The sequence below is a fragment of the Saccostrea echinata genome, unplaced genomic scaffold (genome assembly GCF_033153115.1).
Source record: "Saccostrea echinata isolate AGI-Se365-2 ecotype Australia unplaced genomic scaffold, CSIRO_AGI_Sech_v1 ptg000025l, whole genome shotgun sequence".
NCBI lineage: Eukaryota > Metazoa > Mollusca > Bivalvia > Ostreida > Ostreidae > Saccostrea > Saccostrea echinata.
In genome coordinates, this window is record NW_026889774.1 from 5,663,328 (window position 1) to 5,680,726 (window position 17,399).

The window sequence follows — 17,399 nt, forward strand, 5'->3', positions numbered from 1 at the left end:
TTAAGGTGTACTCTTACAATGTTTTATGACTTTTTTCCGTTGCAGAGTTATACAATTTTCAAATCCTTGATGAAAACGATTTTTTGAGACTGCTGACTGATGTAGCTCCCGCGGAGGAAAGTTATGAAATAAAGCTTATAAAAGGCAGTGGAAAGGTGTTTGGAGACAAATGGTTACAGAAAGTATGGAATTATTTGAAAATTCACTGTCAAAACACCCTTTCTCCTGTAGCTGGAATGCCTCTTGTGAAAACGAAGGGGTGCGATGTTTTGAGAAAGTTATCAGACGCTTTTATCAGTGAGGAAAATATCGAATTTTCCATGAGAAACATCCTTGGGTATTTTAACATTTGGATTATTGATACTGCTTTTCATGATCATCCTTTATTGCAACCTGGAAAGGGTATAGTATTGCCATCATCGGACAATGGAAAAGAAAAGATTCTGTTAAAATGCATTGAAAAAGGAATGAACTCATTGAATTCTGGTTCCTCAGAAGAGAAGGAATTATTTAAAACATTCCTACCAAATACAGTTTCCCCTCCACTAATCAATGCAGTAGGAAAATTGGAAATATTCAAATGTTTCTCAAATGTTCAGGAAATGGTCAGCTATGCCTTTTTAAAGGAATGTTGCCATGTTTATGTTGGAAATGAGGATTTCCCTGTCTCATTCCCATGCAACATGATCATAGCTTCTTCAAAACACGAAGAGACACTATTGCTTAGAAACCCTCTATCGGTTAAAGTAACCTTAAATGTTGTTGTGGAGAAATGTTTATCAAAAATGAATCAAGATAGATATTTCTTGAAAGAGAAGGAGAGAAGGAATTTTTGCTTTTATGTTTTGGAAATGCATTCTTCTTTAACAAATTGGATAAGCATTCAAAGGAGTATAGCTGATATCAAATTCATTGAAAATAGAAGTGGGCATTTGCGTTCTCCACATCAGCTTTATGATCCAGATGATGACATTTTGAAAGATCTATTTCTTGAAGAGTCCAAATTTCCATCAGAGGCTTTAACAAAAGAGACTTTGTTAAAGAGTGCAAATGTGCAATTTCTGACAAGAACAAGTGCTACTCTGAAAGATGATATTGTGGCCACATGCAAGGGTCTTCATGAAAAAGCGTTCAGTTCTGCAACAAGTTTACGAAAGGCAAAAGCTCTGAATCAAATTCTTAACGCATATCCAAATTTATTTGACTCCATTTATTCATCGATAGAAAGATACAATATCATGCAATATCAAACCAACAGACCTGAAGACTATCCAAGATCACTCAAGTGGTATTCCGGCAAGGAAATTCTAGTTTCATTAAAGGAAATTTGTTCTGAAGAATGTGGATATCTGATGGGATCAATATTTCCAACTGCTTTGAAGGATTGGGAAAACCTTGTACTTACAAAACCCAAAGCTGTACCACTGAAATATGTGATACAGCATTTTATCAAAGTTACTGAATGTTACTGTGAGGAAGAGCTTGATAATTACAGATATGTTGTAAAAAAGATATACCAATATCTTTCAAAACAATCCGAAGTCAATATTTGGAAGAATCTTCTTCCAGACAAATGTATACTCACAGAACAAGGTTTTATGAAACCAGAAAGTATATATATTGAACGATACAACAATGATTTGAATTTGACTCCTTACTTTTTTCCTTTGGAGAAAGAATATGGTGCAATTCAAAGTCTTTTCAAAAAGCTAGGATGTAATACGAAACAGACAGCTGATTTGCTCATCGAAACTCTACACAAGATAAACTCTAGTCATTCATCAGAAATGCCTACGTCTGATTCTAAATGCGACTTGAAAATAGTTCAAAATATCTTAAAAACTTTAGCAAAAACATATTCCTTGGAGGTACCCAATTTGAGGCATAAGATAATCGTACCAATTCACCAAAAAGATGACAGCTATCTTGTGTTTAGACGTTCAGAAGAATGTGCATATTGTGAATCAGATTGGTTTAGTAGAACCTTTACAGATGAAGATTATATTACTCTAGTTCATTCACAAATTGACAAGGAGGATGCTAAGGCTGTTGGGGTAAGATCCTTAAAAGAATTAACATTATCTGATGCAGAGGATATAATCACCGAATTTGGACAATCTGAACCCCTCACATCTCGATTGAATCGTCTTCTAGAAGAAGGATATACTGATGGACTCTCTGTGCCAAAGGAACTTATTCAAAATGCAGATGATGCTGGAGCATCCGAAGTGTGCTTCCTTTATGATGAAAGGGAAAACGAAAATGCTAGAAGTTGTCTTTTAGACCAAGGCATGGAAAGCTGTCAGGGACCAGCCTTATGGGCTTTTAATAATGCGGATTTCACACCAGAAGATTTCGAAAATATCCAGAAATTAAGTGGTGCTACAAAACGAGATGATGAGACAAAGATTGGAAGATTCGGATTAGGTTTCAATGCTGTATACAATTTGACTGATGTTCCTAGTTTTCTTAGTGGAAAATATTTAGTTTACCTAGATCCCCATCGCAAATATCTAGGAAATACGACCTTAAATGAGAAAAGCCCGGGTATTAAGCTGAATCTTCACAACAAAGTCATGCTTGAAAAATTTGAAAATCAGTTTAAGCCATACTATAATGTTTTCGGATTTGTACCCACAGAACTTGCTAAAGGCAACTGGTTTAGTGGGACTTTATTTAGATTTCCTTTACGAACTAATGAACAGGCAAAAACCAGTGAAATTTTGCAGAAAGCATACACAAGGAACGAAGTAGAAAAATTGTTGAAAGTGATCTGCAAGTCATGTGGGAACATGCTTCTTTTTACTCAGAATGTTAAAGTTATTAAGATATTTCACTTAAAGAGAGAAGGAAAAAATCCCGACGAGGAAATGGAACTAGTTCTAAGTGTTCAAAAAGAGGAAAAAACAGTCTTTAAGACTCATGCTGAAGAAAGTTTCTTAGCTTGCGCTGCAAAACTCAGCGATAAATTGGAGGGTTTGACAACAATTTGCAAGACAAGAATTACAATAAAGGGTATGTGTCAGTCTTGGCTTGGCACAACTGAGCGTATTAACCATGGTGTAGATTGGATATTAGTCTGGACAACAGGGAAATCCGATTCACTACAACTCTACAAGAAAAAGAAAAGTGATGGTGCATTACCAATATCCAGTGTCGCCGTGCCCATTGAAAATATTGAGGAAAACGCAATTCCATTGCTTTTCTATAATGAATTTCAAAAAAGATATCAATATGGTTTCTTTGACACTGGCCATTTATTTTGCTTCCTCCCACTACCAATACAAACTGGGTTGAACTTTCATGTGAATGGAATTTTTGCCCTCTCATCCGATCGGAAAAGATTAGTGATGCAGAGTGAAGATGACAAAGAAATATCGGGTCAAAGTGTTTGGAATACCAGTGTGATATCTGATGCAACGTTAGAGGCTGTATTGTTATTGCTGCTAGATTTAAAAGATCGATGCTCTGAAAGTTACAATTATACAATGTTATGGCCAGATCAATGTTCTGATGGTATTTGGGAAGATTTCCAAAGAATATTTTACAAAGCATTAGCTGAGCGACCATTAGCCCTTTTCAGGACGCACTTCGGATGGAAATCATTTCAGGAATGTGTGTTTTTACATCCAGATGTCTGTGCAGATGTGAAGCTGAAAAACATTGCATTCAATATATTACAAGGCAACCACTCAAATGGGAGAGTGGCGGTTGATCTGCCAAACAATTTCTTTTCAAAATTTGAAAAGTTCACTGGAACGGATTTTAAGAGGCAAGTTATAACCTATGAACATTGCATAACTGAATTATTTCTGCCATATCTCTCAAATTTTCAGGGACAAGAATATGATGAAATCGTTATAGAAGCCATACAGAGCGGAAATAGTAACATTCTAGCTGCTATTAAGGAATCGGAATGCATTACAACACTTGCTGCTGGAATAAGAAAAGCGCCTGGAAATCTTGTACATCCGAAATCTTCCCTCAAAGAAATTTTTCTGCCTGACGAAGAGTTTTTTCCAGAGAACAACTTTTGTAAAGGTGACGTTTTAGATATTCTTGTTGACCTTGGTATGATGAAAGAACAGATTCCATGGGAACTCCTACTACTACGAGCAAAAAGCGTCATTTTAACAGGAGACCGCTGTTCTTCATGTGCGCTTACATGTTCAAACGAAATTCTAAAACATATTCATAATTTTTTTGATCAATTACCAGATGAAACTAGAGAGAAATTGTCTTATGTGAAATTTTTGCCATCAAAAGAGAAACCAAAAGACTGGCAATGGAAATGGTACACCGGTACATTGAAGCAAACCACTGTATCACAGAAATGCACAATCCACAGGTATGATGAATTAGGTCAAAAGAGTCCATTCTTACTCTTTGAAAAACCTTCGAATTTATTTTTTCAGTCAAACAGAAATTTGGTTGCTTGCACTGAAGCAATTCTTGATTTTTACACTGAGGAAGACTTATACAGTGTAGTATTGAAATCAATAGGTGTAAAGTGCAAGAGCGATATAAAACAGCAGACATTAAAGTTACAGCTTCAGGAGGTAATTGAAAACTCAGATGATGCAAACGATAGAATTGTGGAAGAGGTATGCTTTGCAGTGTATGAAGCTCTTGAAGAAAAGCTTACAAAAGGAGAATGGCATGAGTTTGTTGAAAATGACCTTTCAATGTTGCCATGCATTTTGATCAGTAAAACATTTGTTAATGCAAAAAAAGTGTTTTTCTCATTAGGAATTGACTGTAGTCCTTACATATACGGAATCGAGAAAACATCCCTGGGGCGATACTCAAAATTGATGAAAACACTTGGTGTGAGAGAAGAAATTGCCACTGAGGAAATCATCCAAATTCTATCAAAACTCGAGAAAAAATACGAAGGCAAGCAGTTATCAGATACAGATTTGAGTTTAACTTGCAACATTATAAAGCTCTTAGAAGATTCCTGTAAGATTCCATCTGGAGACATTTATCTCCCTGATACAAATGGACACCTTCGACTTGCCAGGTACTTGTGTATGAACGATTTTAAATGGATTCCAGAAAAAGATTCGATGTATTTCTTGCATGAAAAAATATCTCCTAAAGTAGCGACACTTGCTGGTATAAAATCAAAGAGAGAGCATTCTATTCTTGAAGACTCGGAAGATATTGGATATGAATTTGGACAACATGAAGATCTTAAAACTAGAATTAGATCTATCTTGGATGGATATCCAGACACTAGTATTTTACAAGAGTTGCTTCAGAATGCTGATGATGCTGGTGCATCAGAGCTTCATTTCATCATTGATCAGAGAAGTCATGGAACAGAGAATGTTTTCAGTGATAATTGGGCAGAAATACAGAGACCTGCTCTTTGTGTTTACAACGACAGCATATTTACTGAGCACAATTTTCAAGGAATTCAGAATTTAGGTATTGGAAGTAAACGTGAAGATCCAACTGCAACAGGACAGTATGGTATAGGTTTCAACGTTGTTTATCATCTTACAGATGTGCCCTCATTTCTCACAAAAGATTCATCGAAGTCTCTAGATACCTTATGTATTCTTGATCCTCACTGCAAATATATTTTAAGTTCCTCTCTTAAAAAACCTGGTAGAATGTTTCCAAATGCATCAAAAACAGTCAAAGTGAATTATGTAGACATCATGCCATGTTACCTGGAAGATACCGATATATGGAAAAATTTTCGTGGTACATTATTTCGTTTTCCGCTTCGACAAAGGTGTGATTCTGAACTGTCAACAAAAACATATTCAATCGAGAACATAGAACGAATGTTTGAAGATCTGCAGGAAAAAGTACCAGAGTGTCTCCTTTTTTTACACAATGTAAGATCGATAATATTTTCAAAAATAACAATTTCTGGGTCGTTAGAAAGAATGTTTTATGTAGATGCTAAATGTGAAAATATATTACCTAGCAAGGTTTCGTTATTTTCTCTCTTGGGAGATTCAAAGAAGCAAATGGTTGAGAATCCTGAAGAAATCTGTAAAATCCAGCAAAAAGTGTTCAAGTGTTATCTAGAAATGGACATCAATGGATTACAAACGCAAAAATGGTTGTTAGTGAATGGATTTGGTTTCAATGCGCAATACAGTAGTATTCCTTTCTCTGTCCGGGAGGCTTATAAGATTGGCCGATTAGCATTGTTACCTTTTGCAGGTGTTGCTGTCTTCATAAAAAATGAAAACATCGCCGACATAGATAAAGAGGCGAGTGAAAGCCAAGGACGTGAACATCCGTCAATGTTTAAAGCTTTTTGTATTTTACCTTTACCAAATGCCACCGGTTTACCAATGCATATAAATGGACATTTTGCCATAGACTCTGAAACTCGTAAGCAAATTTTTTGGGTACCAGATGACTGCAATAGTATTAAACAACATTGGAACACATGCTTAATAAACAACGTACTGGTGCCAACCTATGTCTCAGCCGTCGAACATGTTCGGGACATGCTATTCAGTACAGATATAATAGAAAGTAATTCGGAAAGCATTGAAAGATTCTACAAAGTATTTCCCAACAATCGAAATATAGGAAGCAAGATTTGTGAATTCATTGCAAAAAAGATTTATGAATATTTATTTCAGAACGATTGCAACGTTCTGCCAATATTTAATAAATACGATAAGCCTGCAAACAGCACAACAACAAAATATGGTAAATGTTTCCCTTATAAAAAGAAAGCGAGTTCAAAGGATTCCTCTTCTGAAGAACCAGAACTGTTAAGAGTATCTTGGGAATCAATGGTAAAAGTAACATTGAACAAAACTTATTCTGACAAATTTTCTGTAAAGTTGAATGTCATACCTGCATTGATGAATACGTTTGGAATGCAAATAGTAGAGCCCCCAAAATGGATCTTTGATAGTATAAAACAAATCGGATTAGATGTAAATATCTTCTCGCCAATTTCTGTAATCAGTTTTCTTAAAAAGCAAAAAGATCATGAGGCATACAAATTTAATCTCTTAAGGACCGACGTTCCAGTTGAACAAACAGGGTTTAAGGATTGTGAAACCGTTTGCTCTGTTCTAAACTTCTGTGTCGGAAGCTATTCTTTACCAAATGAAAATTTAGAGAATGTGCCTCTACTTTTAACCGCAGATGGGTTCATAAGAGTTTTTTCAACAGATCGAAAAGTTTTGCTTACAAGTTTTCCAAATTTGTTTCCAATGTCGGCAAGTCTGATTGCTCACGAAAAAGAACTCCACATTCTAAGAAATTGTAATTCTATTTTCTTGGATTTTATTGAAGAGTTGAGAATTGAAAATTTCTCTGAACATTTAAGTGAAAATTTTGGAAAAGAAATGTGTGGAACCTTTGTTAAGCAATGGTGCCCTTCTTCGGAGATGTTACCAAACAAACAATGGATGTATAGTGTCTGGAAATTTTTATCAGAACAGTTTAGTGACTTTTGTTTTACATGTAAGAGGAAGGAAACTTATCATATTTGTACTCGTTCAAAAGAGCAACTTTTAAAGGAGTTTTCAGATTTATTATTGTTACATTTGGAAAGATGTAACATTTTACCTGTGACAAGAGGAAACAATGGACTATTCATTTTTCCGCTCAGAAGCGGATCGAGAGTCCTACTCACACGGGGATATAAAAGAGAACACCAAGCTTTGCTGAATATGAATGTTCCATTGATTGACTTAGAATGTATCCCTAACGAAGGAAAATTTGCATATGATTTATTGCACAACTTGGTAGCAGATATGAACAATGTTTTTTCCGTGCTTGAATGTCTTCAGTGTAATTCTTCTAGCCTGATATGTGATAACAAATCTGTTGATACCATACTAACCTTTCTCAAAGATCAACTAGAGATTCTTCGAACAAAAGAGGAAAGTAAACAAAAATTGAGAAATCTACCAATATATTTTAGTATATCTGATACATTTAAATCTGTAAAGGACAGAAAAGTAATCCTACTTACAGATGAAATTCCCAAAAATGGACTGTTGGAACTGGGTGATGTAGAGAGAGTCATCTTTCTGCCTGTAAACAAAACGTTTTGTCGGCTCTATGAATTTCTAGAATTCACGGAACCTAGCAAGTATGATTTATATATCATGCATATTATTCCTAAGTTTGAACTTTTACCAACCCGTGCATTTGTAGAACACTTGGAATTTATCAGGGACAACCTTCTGCCTCATCTTTTAAATACTGAAATAATGAAAGAAAAAAGAGAACAAATAAGAAAGTTGTTAAAAGAAACAGCTTTTTTAATGAGAGAAGATCGTCATCTTGCAAGAGCTTGTGAATTTTATAATCCACATGAGGTATTGTTCAAGTTCGAAAATCAGCTTTCTCTGGCTTCAGAATTGCCACCAAAACCATTTAATAAAAAAGTGTGGGAAAAATTTCTCATATTTTCTGGAATGATGTGCGAAATCAATATCACTGCTGATATATTTATTGCATTTGCTAAACGTTTACAGAGTTTGGCAGATAACACGGGCATCAATGACATAGTAGAAAACAATTCCAGTCATTTGCTGAAGATCTTATTCACTGGACCCTTTAATTTCTCGGAGGACCGAACAATCTTACGTAAAGTGAGGGAACTGAGAATTATTTGTCCTCATAAGATGGATGACATTTGCTTATCCTTCCTCAAACAGTACACAGATTCAGGGCGTCTTATATGTTATAGTGAAGCCACGTTACCATCGAATGGTTTGATTGCATGGTCACAAATGAATATTATTTCGAACAAAGCAGACCCATCTCGTCTTCTGCAGGATAGTCTTCACCTACCATATGTCATGGTAGAATTAAACATACGCAACCCTACTCTTCAGTCCGTAGTTGCTCATATTCAGACATTTTGTTCCTCCCTCCAACCGTTACTAGAGCAATTAAAGTATGAAATTGTTGAAAAGGAAGTAGCAAATATCATGCAAGAAGCCTATGAATACTTGTCTCTACATGGAAACGCTTGGTCAATTGAGATCTTAAGTGCCGTTCCATTTGTTTTCTTAAAAGAAAGAAAGATATTGACAACTCCTAATCGTGTTGTTCTAAATTTGAGAGAAACAGACGAAATTTTTCCATATCTCTGCAAAGCATCCGCATTTTTTGGTCAATATCAAGAACTTTTTAAAAAGTATGGAGCAGAAAAAGATGCAAAAAGCAGTCACTATGCAAAAGTTCTTTATGAAATTAAATCAAAGTCAAGTGATAGGGAGTTAAATTTAGACGAACTGAAAAGCGTTCAGACAGCTATTAAGGCGATTTTTAGCATTAGAAGGTCCGAAAATATCGATGTACATTTGGGCGTGCGCACGCTGTATCTCCTGACTAAAGCAAGTAAGTTGGAGGACAGCAAAGAAATGGTGTTTATCGACAACATTCTTCTGCAAAGACGAATCGGCGTAAACATGCCTACTATCAGTTTTTTCATAGGTTTTAATAGTCTTCAAATGGATGTTAAAGACCAGATGTCAGAGATTAAGCTTCTACCCGAAAAAGTCAGACCGCAGTTACTTTCCAGACTTGTAACGGAAGTTTTAGAAGTGAATAGCAGTAAAACCATAATAAAAAATTCTGTTACTGCTTTGTGTCTGGAAGCTTTTATTTGTTCTCCTGAATTTTTGGAAGGAATATACAGAATTATTCTAGATAAACATTCTCGATGTGACATGTCTTTCTCGGAGGCGGAACAACTGACTGTGGAACGCAAACTTAAAAACATTTCTTTCACTCAGCTTGAATACCTGACAACTGTGCTGGAGTATGACGATAAAGTTCTGCCAAATACAGAAGAAACAAACACAGTTTTCGCAAAGAGGAAAACAATTGCGAGTGGTGAAATGCTTTCCATTTACTTCACAATGTGCGGATGTACAAGTACAATTACATGGATGAATACAAATTCAATATCAATATCAACGCAGATAAATGATTATCTTGACAATATTCTGGGAGATAGAATTATATTCCTGCCAAAAATTCTAGAATGCTTCCAAAATGCTGCTGCCATCCCTTGTGTGTTAGACAGTCTGAAGATAATGAAATCTGACGGATCAATTCCTGGTCCAACAGTCCAACCAGAAACACTTGTACCAGTTCCAGCCCTTCCTCCGTCGGAAAGTGAACCTCAACATGAAGAAGCCAAAAGATGGATATTTCAAGCAGAAAAGGATTTTGTTGCTGCTTCCAACGATTGCTTCCCAGATTATTATAACTGGGCCTGTTACAAATGTCATCAGGTAATCCATTTGATATTTGTAATTCAAAAAATCCCCCCTTCTCTCTTTCTCTCTCTTCTGAGAAAAACCTGTTAAAATCTGGGGGGTTTTAAGGTCACCTGAGACACTCAGGTGACCTATTGCTATCTCTTTTCGTCCGTCGTCGTGCGTCGTGTTTTATCATATGTACATTTTCAGCTTCTTCTCTGAAAAGGCTGAACCAATTTGAACCATTGTTGCATATAGTATCTATGGGTGAAGGGGAACAAAAATTGTGAAATTCATGGCCCCTGTCCCCCTGAGGCCTGAGTGGTTGGGCTAAAACCATCAAAATTAATGAAATCTTTTAAAATCTTCTTTACTTCTGGCCATCAAGCAGTCAAACTATTAGCATGATTGTAATAAGCATTGAGTCCTCTACCAAAATTGTGAAATTCATGGCCCCGTGTCAGGGGCTCTGGTGCTAGGGTGGGGCTCTGTTGAATGTATAGTGAAATGCATTTTTCTGTAAAAATCTTCTCTTCTGCTCCTGGATATTCAGCAACCAAACTCAATGCATAGTTATGATGAGGAGTGGTGCCTCTTCCAAAATTGTGAAATTTATGGCCCCAGGGTCAGGGGCTCTGCTTCTAGGGTGGGGTGGGGCTCTAATGATTATATAGTGAAAATGCATTTTTTCTTTGAGGATCTTCTCCTCTGTTCCTGAGTATATACGAAAGAAACTAAATACATAGTTATAATGTGATGACGAAGGGTGCCATTTTCAAAATTGTGAATTTCATTGCCCTTGCGCAGCTAGGTTATATTAAGTACTCCCATATCTACGTCAGTCTATGGAGAGGTTCAGGAAAGCTATTATGGCGTCACGTTAAAACAATTCAAATGGACCTCGAAGAATAAATACTATATGATCTTTTTAAAACACACTAAAATACTTTAGTTTCTCATAAATATTATAAAAATAAATGAATGTGCAACTTATCTTGCCAAAATAGCACTTTGAGTATGTAGAATGAAAACCAGCTTGATCTCGCTGTACTTACTGAGATGACATCATTTCTTTGTTTGACACGCAGTTTCTCTGTACTTGAGGCGTGGATCAAGCTATTATGATAATCGTAGCTTGTAAAAATAAAAATAAATACGAAACAAACTTAATTGGACTAAAATAAAGACATATTTTAAAATAAATTTATCATCATTTGATTATCAAACTAAATTGATAATGTGTAGACCTTATATATAGCCGTAGGGAGCACATTTGTACAGCAATGTGCTAGAATGAAGGGTCCAGCCCCTCGGAAATATCAAAAGTTCAACAATATCCGCTTCACTATAAATTCTGAATTCTTTAAGTACGTGTAGCTATTATTCCTACTATTCTGAAAAGTGTTGGGAGCTGGTTGTGCATTGTTTATTTATTCCGTCATGTAACATTATTCTAGTGCTTATTACATCTATGTCTTGAGTTTCTAGAAAGACGGCTAAATTTTACAAAATTCATTAGCATGCGGAAGTTGCTCCCAGCACTTTTCATGTTAAGAAATTTGTCTTTAAACAAAACAGAATAAATTTTATAGCGGAAAGATACCCGTTTATCGTTGAACTTTTACGATCTTTGTAGTAGTACATATATGTTCTAATTTGAAACTGTCACGTGACAAACAGCTGATGTAAGCGATGTCGCTTTGGCCGAACTCGGCAGAGACCCGATATATAAAAGGCAAACATCACAAAGCATATTCATCAAAACTAATGATGTTAAATTTAAAATTGTATTCATTTTCTCTAAATATATAAGGCGTATATATATGGGCGTCCTTAACCTTGCTGCATGGGTCAGGGGTTCTGGTGTTTTGGGCGGGGCTCTTATGTTCATATAGTTGAAAATTTAAGTATTAAGCCCATGAATTAAGTACATATATATTATGAGGAAGGAATCCTATTCCTAAATTGTGAATTTCATGGACCCTTGGTCAAGGGTTCTGGTGTTAGGGCGGGGCTCTAATGATTATATAGTGAAAAGTAAACAGTAAAATCCATTAATTTTTTCGAAATCTCCTTGTCTGCTCCTGGGTATTAAGCTGATGAATCAAGTACATAGTTACAGACACGTGCCATAAGTCACCGGCAAAAATTAAAAATGGCGGCGAATGAAAAAAATATCGCAGAATAAAAGCATTGTTTACCTTCAAAAAGCGTTGTTGTCTGTTCTATTTTTAGTATTTTGGAATTCCCCCGGATTTCTTGTTACGTAATTTCCGGAAGCTAGATAGTCGTCTGCACTATTTTTAATAGATTGTTTACAGTTTCAAAAATGGCAGAAAAAAGGAAAGAATTGAACCCTTATGTGAAAAATATTATTGTTTCAATGTGGAATGAGGGATATACATTACAGCATATTGCTGATACACTCAACATTCGTCGTCGAACAGTTTCCGATGTTATAGTACGATTTAATAAGAGGGGGAGCACTGAAAACAAACCTCGAAGCGGGCGACCACGGATTCTTGATCCCAGGGATGAAAGGTGTTTAGTGAGACTGGTTCGGACAAACCGTAAAACTCCTTTGGGTGATTTAACCAACAGATTTAATCAACATAGACCCAGACAAGTGTCTCAACGAGCAGCTCAGAGGTGTTTATATCGGTAAGGGTATCACAGACGTGTTGTAAAGAAGAAAGTGAGAGTGAGGGAAGTGAACAGGAAAAAGAGACTGAACTGGTGTAGGGGTAAAGTCAGGTAGAATGTAAATGGTCAATGGGATAAAGTCATTTTTACTGACGAAAGCCAGGTTGTTTTGGGTGCGAATCAGAGGATTTTCATATGGCGTCGCAAGGATGAAGCCGAGTCTCCCGAGTGCGCCTGTCCTCCAGCTCAACGAAAGGTCAGTGTTATGATCTGGGGTTGCATAACCTGGCATGGTGTAGGAACTGTAACAACTGTTGACGGTACTATTAACAGACACAAGTATATTGAAATAATTTATGGCCCGTAATAGCACGGCACTTTCCTAATGGAAATTTCTTGTTTCAAGATGGCAATGCCCCTATACATAGAGCCAGGGATGTTGAAAATTATAAGGCTATGAATAATATTAATTCTATAAGCTGGCCAGCACAATCGCACGATTTGAATATAATAGAAAATGTGTGGTTGAAACTGAAAAGACGATTGCAATGTCGCGCTGAAAACATTCAGACTGCTGCTGAACTTTCACATGCAATAACGCAGGAGTGGCAAGCTTTGACAGTAGAATATATACAGGGCCTCTACAGATCTTTACCAAAACGTATGAGAAAAGTAATCAGGGTGAAGGGGGAAATGACAAAATACTGAACACAGGTATGTCATTTTATTATATTTATTTTCCATTTAAACAATCCCGTAACACAACGTAAACAAAGCCGTGACGCCATTTTTGCCGGTGACTTATGGCACGTGTTTGTATGTTGAGGAAGGGTGTCTCTTCCAAAATTATGAAAGATGTGGCCCCAGAGTCAGGGGTTCGAGGAGGGAGTTATGTAATACATACTGAAAATAAAATAATGCTATGAAATTCTTCTCCTCTGCTCCTTGGTATTAAGGAAACAAACTAAATGCATAGTTATGATGAGGAAGGTGCCTCTTCCAAAATTGTGAATTTCATGGCCCTGGGTCAAGGGTTTTGGTATTTGAGAGGGGCTCTATTGAGTTAAAGCAAAAAATACATTAATACTTTTAAAATCTTCTCCTCTGCCCCTGAGTATTAAGCAAACAGACTAAATGCAATAATATAAAATATTAGATATGAATATAAGAAAATATGCCTTTTCTCTGCTCCTGTGTATCTAGAAGGAAAACAGAGTACAGAATTGTAGTAAGTGAAGCAAATGCGAGTTACTCCTCTTTGCTAAATTTGTGAACATTTAAGAAATTCTTGTATATAATTTAATTACAGGTTATTTGATTGAATGAGAATTCAAGAAAGAATATTATATATATAAAGAAACAAAATAAAAATGAATGTTTGGTTTAAGCAAGCAAAGCAAGCTCAAAGTAGGGCTTTTGCTTGGAAAGCAATATAAACGTTTGTTTTGAAGATTATTTATGTAGCAAAGGGCCAGTTATATTTATTATGCATATACTTTTGTGTCTTGTTTGACAAATGATGAATTCATTTCTGTATCGTTTACCCCCTTATGAACAATATTACAAAAATAATGCTACCAGACATCTAGAAGGGAAAATACTTTCACATAAAATAAAATTTACTTTTTAGGTCACCTGAGTTACTCGGGTGACATATTGCTATCTGTTTTTGTCCGTCGTCGTGCGTCATTCGTTAATATTTGAACATATTCTGCTTCTTGTCTGTACCAATTTCAACAAATTTCGGCAGATAGCATTTATTGATAAAGGGGAACAAAGATTGTGAATTTCATGGTGCCTGTCCCTTTGGGTTCTGGGGGGTGGAGTTAAAATCATCAAAATTGGTGCTATCTTAAATAATATTTTCTTTATTCCTAGATATCAATCAGTCAAACGGTTGGCATGATTGTAATAAGCGTTGAGCCCTCTACCAAACTTGTGAAATTCATGATCCCAGGGTCAGGGGCTCTGGAGTTAGGGTGGAGCTCTATAGATCAAATAGTGAAATGACTAGTACATTATTGCTTAGAAATTCTCCTTCTCTGCTCCTGGATATTAAGCAATCAAACTATGTGCATAGTTATGATGAGCAAGAGTATCTATTCCAAAATTTAGAATTTCATGGCTCCTGGGTCAGGGTTTCTTGTGTTAGGGTGGGGCTGTATTGATTATATAGTGAAAAGCATTGTTGCTTAAAAATTCTTCTTCTCTGCTCCTGGTTATTAAGCAGTTACATTAAGCAAACAACTAAATGCATTGTCATAATGATCACGAGCACCTCTTCCAAAATTGTGAATTTCGTGGCCCCTGAGTCAGGGGTTCTGATGTTAAAGCATTGTTCTATGGTTTATATATTGAAATTACATTGATTATTTGAAAATCTCTGAGTGCATGGACTTGATGAGCAATGGTGTTTCTTACAAAATTGTGAAATTCATAGCCCTTGGCCAAGGGTTTTGGTATTAAGGTGGGGCTCTGTTGAATATATAGTAAAAATATATTGTTTCTTTGAAACTTTTCTTTTCTCCTCCTGACTATATACAGTGTAGCAAACAAAGTAAATGCATTGTTTTGATGAGCAAGGGTGCCTCTTCCAGCATTGTTAATTTCTCGGCCCCTGGGTCAGGGGCCCTGGTGTTAAGTTGGGACTCTATTGATTATATATTGAAGTACATTATTTCTTTAAAAATATTCCTCTCTGTTCCTGGGTATTCATCAAACAAACTAAATACATTGTTATGATGAGCAAGAGTTCCTCTTCCAAATTTGTGAATTTCATGGCCCCTGGGTCAGGGGTTCTGGTGTAAGGGTGGAGCTCTATGGATTATATAGTGACAATGCATTAATTCTTTGTAAATCTTCAACTAACTGTATAGTTTTGAAGAGCAAGTGTGCATTTTACAAAAGTTTGATTTTTATGACCCCTCGGTCATTTGTTCTAGTTTTAGGGTGGAGCTGTTTTGAAACTATAGCAAAAATGCATCATTTGTTTGCAAATCTTTTTTTCTGCTCCAGGGTATCCAGGAGAAAACAGAGCACAAAGTTGTCATAATCAAGGGTAGTTTCAGCAGGTTTTTGAAATTCTGGACAACTTGATCAAGTGTTTTGTTGCTGAGCAGGGCTGTATTAATTTGTATTGTACTGAAAGGAGTCTTTCTCCTTTTCTGTTTGCCTTATGATACATGTATTAAAAGGACAATTGAATAAAAGAGCTTTTCAAGAATTTTTAGCTCACCTGAGCCTAAGAGACTCAAATGAGGTTGTCTGATCAAAGACTGTCCGGCGTCCGTCAGTCGTCCGTCGTCCCTAAACTTTTCACATTTTCGACTTCTTCTCAAGAACCACTGGGCCAATTTCAACCAAACTTGTCACAAAGCATCCCTGGGTGAAGGGGAATTAAGTTTGTTCACATGAAGTAGCACACCCTCTTTCAAGGGGAGATGATTAAGAATTCGTGATTCGTGAAAATTTGGTGGCATCTTTTAGAAATCTTCTTCTCAAGAACCACTGGCAAGAAAAGATTACTTATAAACTTCCATGTATGTGAAACTTCATTACATACTCTAGATTCAAGTTTGTTCATATCATAACCCCCGGGAATAGGGTGGGGCCACAAGAGGGGGTCGAAGGGGTAATAACTCTTTGAAGGGTCGAAATTCATATACGTAGGGTCAACTGCAAAAATCTTTTACGGAGTACATTCTCATGGACAATATCGAAGTTTTACATAGGAATTTATAGGAAATATCTTTAAAAATCTCCTTCTCAAGAACAGCAAAGCCATGATTAGTCATAGTATTATAGAAGTATCCTCAGGTAGTGTAGATTCAAATTTGTTCCATTCGTGGCCCCTGGGGGTAGGGCAGGGCCACAACAAGGTGTCAAAGTTTACCATAGGAACATATAGGATCTTCAGATCTTCTCAAAAATAGCTAGGCCATTATTACTCATATTTATATAGAAGTATCTTTATATAGTGTAGATTCAAGTTTGTTCAAATCAGGACCCCTGTTGGTTTGGTGCAGACACAACAGGGGGAAGTTTAACATGGGAATATATTAGAAATATCTTTTAAAATTTCTTCTCAGGAACAGCTAAGCCATTTTTAGTCATATTAATACAGAGGTATCCTCAGGTAGTGTAGATTCAAGTTTGTTCAAATCATGACCCCAGGGGGTAGGAAGGGGCCATAACAATGGGTCAAAATTTAACATAGGAATATATAGGTGTAATGGTTAAGGGCCAATTGCGTAAAACGCATTGAAGACTTCAAATAGTGGAATGACCTGACAACCTTTGGAATAACTAGCCAAAGTGTATATAAGACAAAGCTTTGGGAAAGTCAGGCATTCAGAAGCTAGCTGAAGAAGTTGGCCATTGAATCAACAATAAAGAAGTTAAGGGTAAGAGCAAAGTAAATGTATAAAAGCTATAAGCACCAGTGGCAAGTATCCTAAGGGATTGTTGTTAAGTTCTGGGTGTAGTAAATCTGAAGAAGATTGAGACACCCGGTTCTTATTTATCAATAGGAACCTAGGG

The 17,399-nt window shown here is 36.3% G+C and overlaps 1 protein-coding gene across 1 annotated transcript in view; it reads left to right on the plus strand.

The window, feature by feature from the left end:
- The window catches only part of LOC133191906 (sacsin-like), a 78,482-nt gene that overhangs the window by 24,875 nt on the left and 36,208 nt on the right, over positions 1–17,399 (plus strand). Inside the window, exon 6 of the mRNA XM_061327656.1 lies at positions 46–10,250. Within this exon, the coding sequence (XP_061183640.1) occupies positions 46–10,250 (10,205 nt within the window). The remainder of the gene's footprint in view (positions 1–45; positions 10,251–17,399) is intronic.